Source organism: Grammomys surdaster, unplaced genomic scaffold (genome assembly GCF_004785775.1).
Source record: "Grammomys surdaster isolate TR1022 unplaced genomic scaffold, NIH_TR_1.0 62, whole genome shotgun sequence".
Lineage (NCBI taxonomy): Eukaryota > Metazoa > Chordata > Mammalia > Rodentia > Muridae > Grammomys > Grammomys surdaster.
Window position 1 is genome coordinate 457,033 of NW_021604564.1, and position 1,736 is coordinate 458,768.

Here is a 1,736-nt window from a genome sequence, read left to right on the forward strand (position 1 = left end):
ACTCAAGGCCTTGGAGATCTCTGTTCACATGTCGTTAACCCATGGAAACTTGACCCACAGAGGCTGCTCTGCCAAGACCCTAGAGACAGCTTTGTCCCCTTCCAACTGGGTCTTGCAAAGCCCAGGCTAGCCTGGAGCTTGCTTAGCAGCTGAGGCTGGCCTTGAACTCCTGTTTTCCAGCTCTACACCCTGAATGCTGGGATGACAAGTATATACCATCACATCCAGACTATGTGGTACTGGGAATAGAGCCCAGGGTTTTGTACATCCCAGGCTAGCCCTAGGCCCAGCAGACAACTCAGCGTTACGATAAGCTTTTAATATTTAAAGTTCAGGCACTCAAACTAGTTGATCCTCATATGGCAACTCATCCACCTGGAGGCATTTGGGCTTGTCGTCCCTGGTGCTGGTGATGACGATGGGGAGCCTGGCTTTGACGGTTGACAAGGACCAGGGGAGGTGGATAGTGACGACAAGCTCATAGCTGGTCCTCATGATCTCGTTCTCCTGGGAGCCACTGCTCACAGACAAAACCAGTGGCAGGTTGAAGGCACTAACCACTGTGGTGCTGTTGAAGGCTGGAATCCGTGCGTTAGCCATCTGTCGCAGCAGCTCACTGCTGTCTGCCCGTCGGCGCCTCTCAGCACTTGGTGTGAAGCCCTCATACTGCACGTGGGCATAGAGGGCAAACACCACAGTCTTGATGTACTTGCCGGTGTGATTGCGGATCTCTGATGTGAATGTCACCTTCTCACCCGGCACAAAGGTGTTCTTGCTCATCTGCACATGCAGGCTCACCCAGCCCCGGCTGCAGCAGTTGTATGACACCTTCTTCTCAGCTTCTACAGACAGGGGGTTCTGTAAAGGAAAGGGAATAGAATCCCTGAGACTTACAGAATCTCCAGCAGGCCTGTGGGGCACTGTGGGGAATGTGGGGCCCAGGTTTGTGTCTCCAGCCCTAGGGACCTTGGAGCACTCAGGAGGCTCAGTTGGAGAATGGTCGATTCAGGGCCAGCCTGGGCTAAAGAAGAAACAGCCTAGGCTATAGAATGGGATAGAGACGGCTGCAGTTCATTGGGTAGATCACTCACCCAGCATACACAAGGCCCTGGGTTCCAACCCAGCACCAAATGAACCAGTCAGTCACAGGGCACACCTGTCTTCCCAGCACTAAGGAGGTGCCAGCTAGGGAGATCAGGCATTCAAGCCTTACCCTTGGCTACACAGGAAGTTCAAGGCTAGCTTGAGCTACCAGAGACCCTTTCTCAACCAAAACAAAACGAACAAAAAAGTAAATGAGCAGTCAGGTGTGGCCACCATGTCTTCAATCTCAGCACTTGGGGGGTAGAGGCAGTGGGATCTCTGAGTTCAAGGCCAGGCTGGTCTACAGAGTGAGTTCCAGAACAGCCAGGGCTACACAGAGAAACCCTGTCTCGAAAAAAAACAATCAAGAATGCTTCTTGGAGTATTTATGAGGCTTTGTTGGTTGAGTTTATCCAGTTTGAAAGCTGGAAGTCTCAGCTCCCAGGAAACCAGGAAATCAGCACTACTGAACTGACATCAGCCAGCTTCAGTCCTGCGTTCCCTCCATTTGTACAGTGATTTCTTGTCTGAATTCACTATGTTTATTTATTTGTTTATTTATTTATTATTTTATTTTAGTTTTTGAGATAGGGTTTGTGTAATCCTGGAACTTGTTCTGTAGACCAGGATGGCCTTGAACTCAGAGATCCTCC

The 1,736-nt window shown here is 50.5% G+C and overlaps 1 protein-coding gene across 1 annotated transcript in view; it reads right to left on the reverse strand.

Annotated features, from left to right (window-relative positions):
- Nucleotides 1-304: 304 nt before the first annotated feature.
- The window catches only part of Arrdc5 (arrestin domain containing 5), a 5,758-nt gene continuing 4,326 nt past the window's right edge, over nt 305-1,736 (reverse strand). The window contains exon 3 of the mRNA XM_028765063.1: nt 305-858. Within this exon, the coding sequence (XP_028620896.1) occupies nt 340-858 (519 nt within the window). The 3' untranslated portion in view covers nt 305-339. The remainder of the gene's footprint in view (nt 859-1,736) is intronic.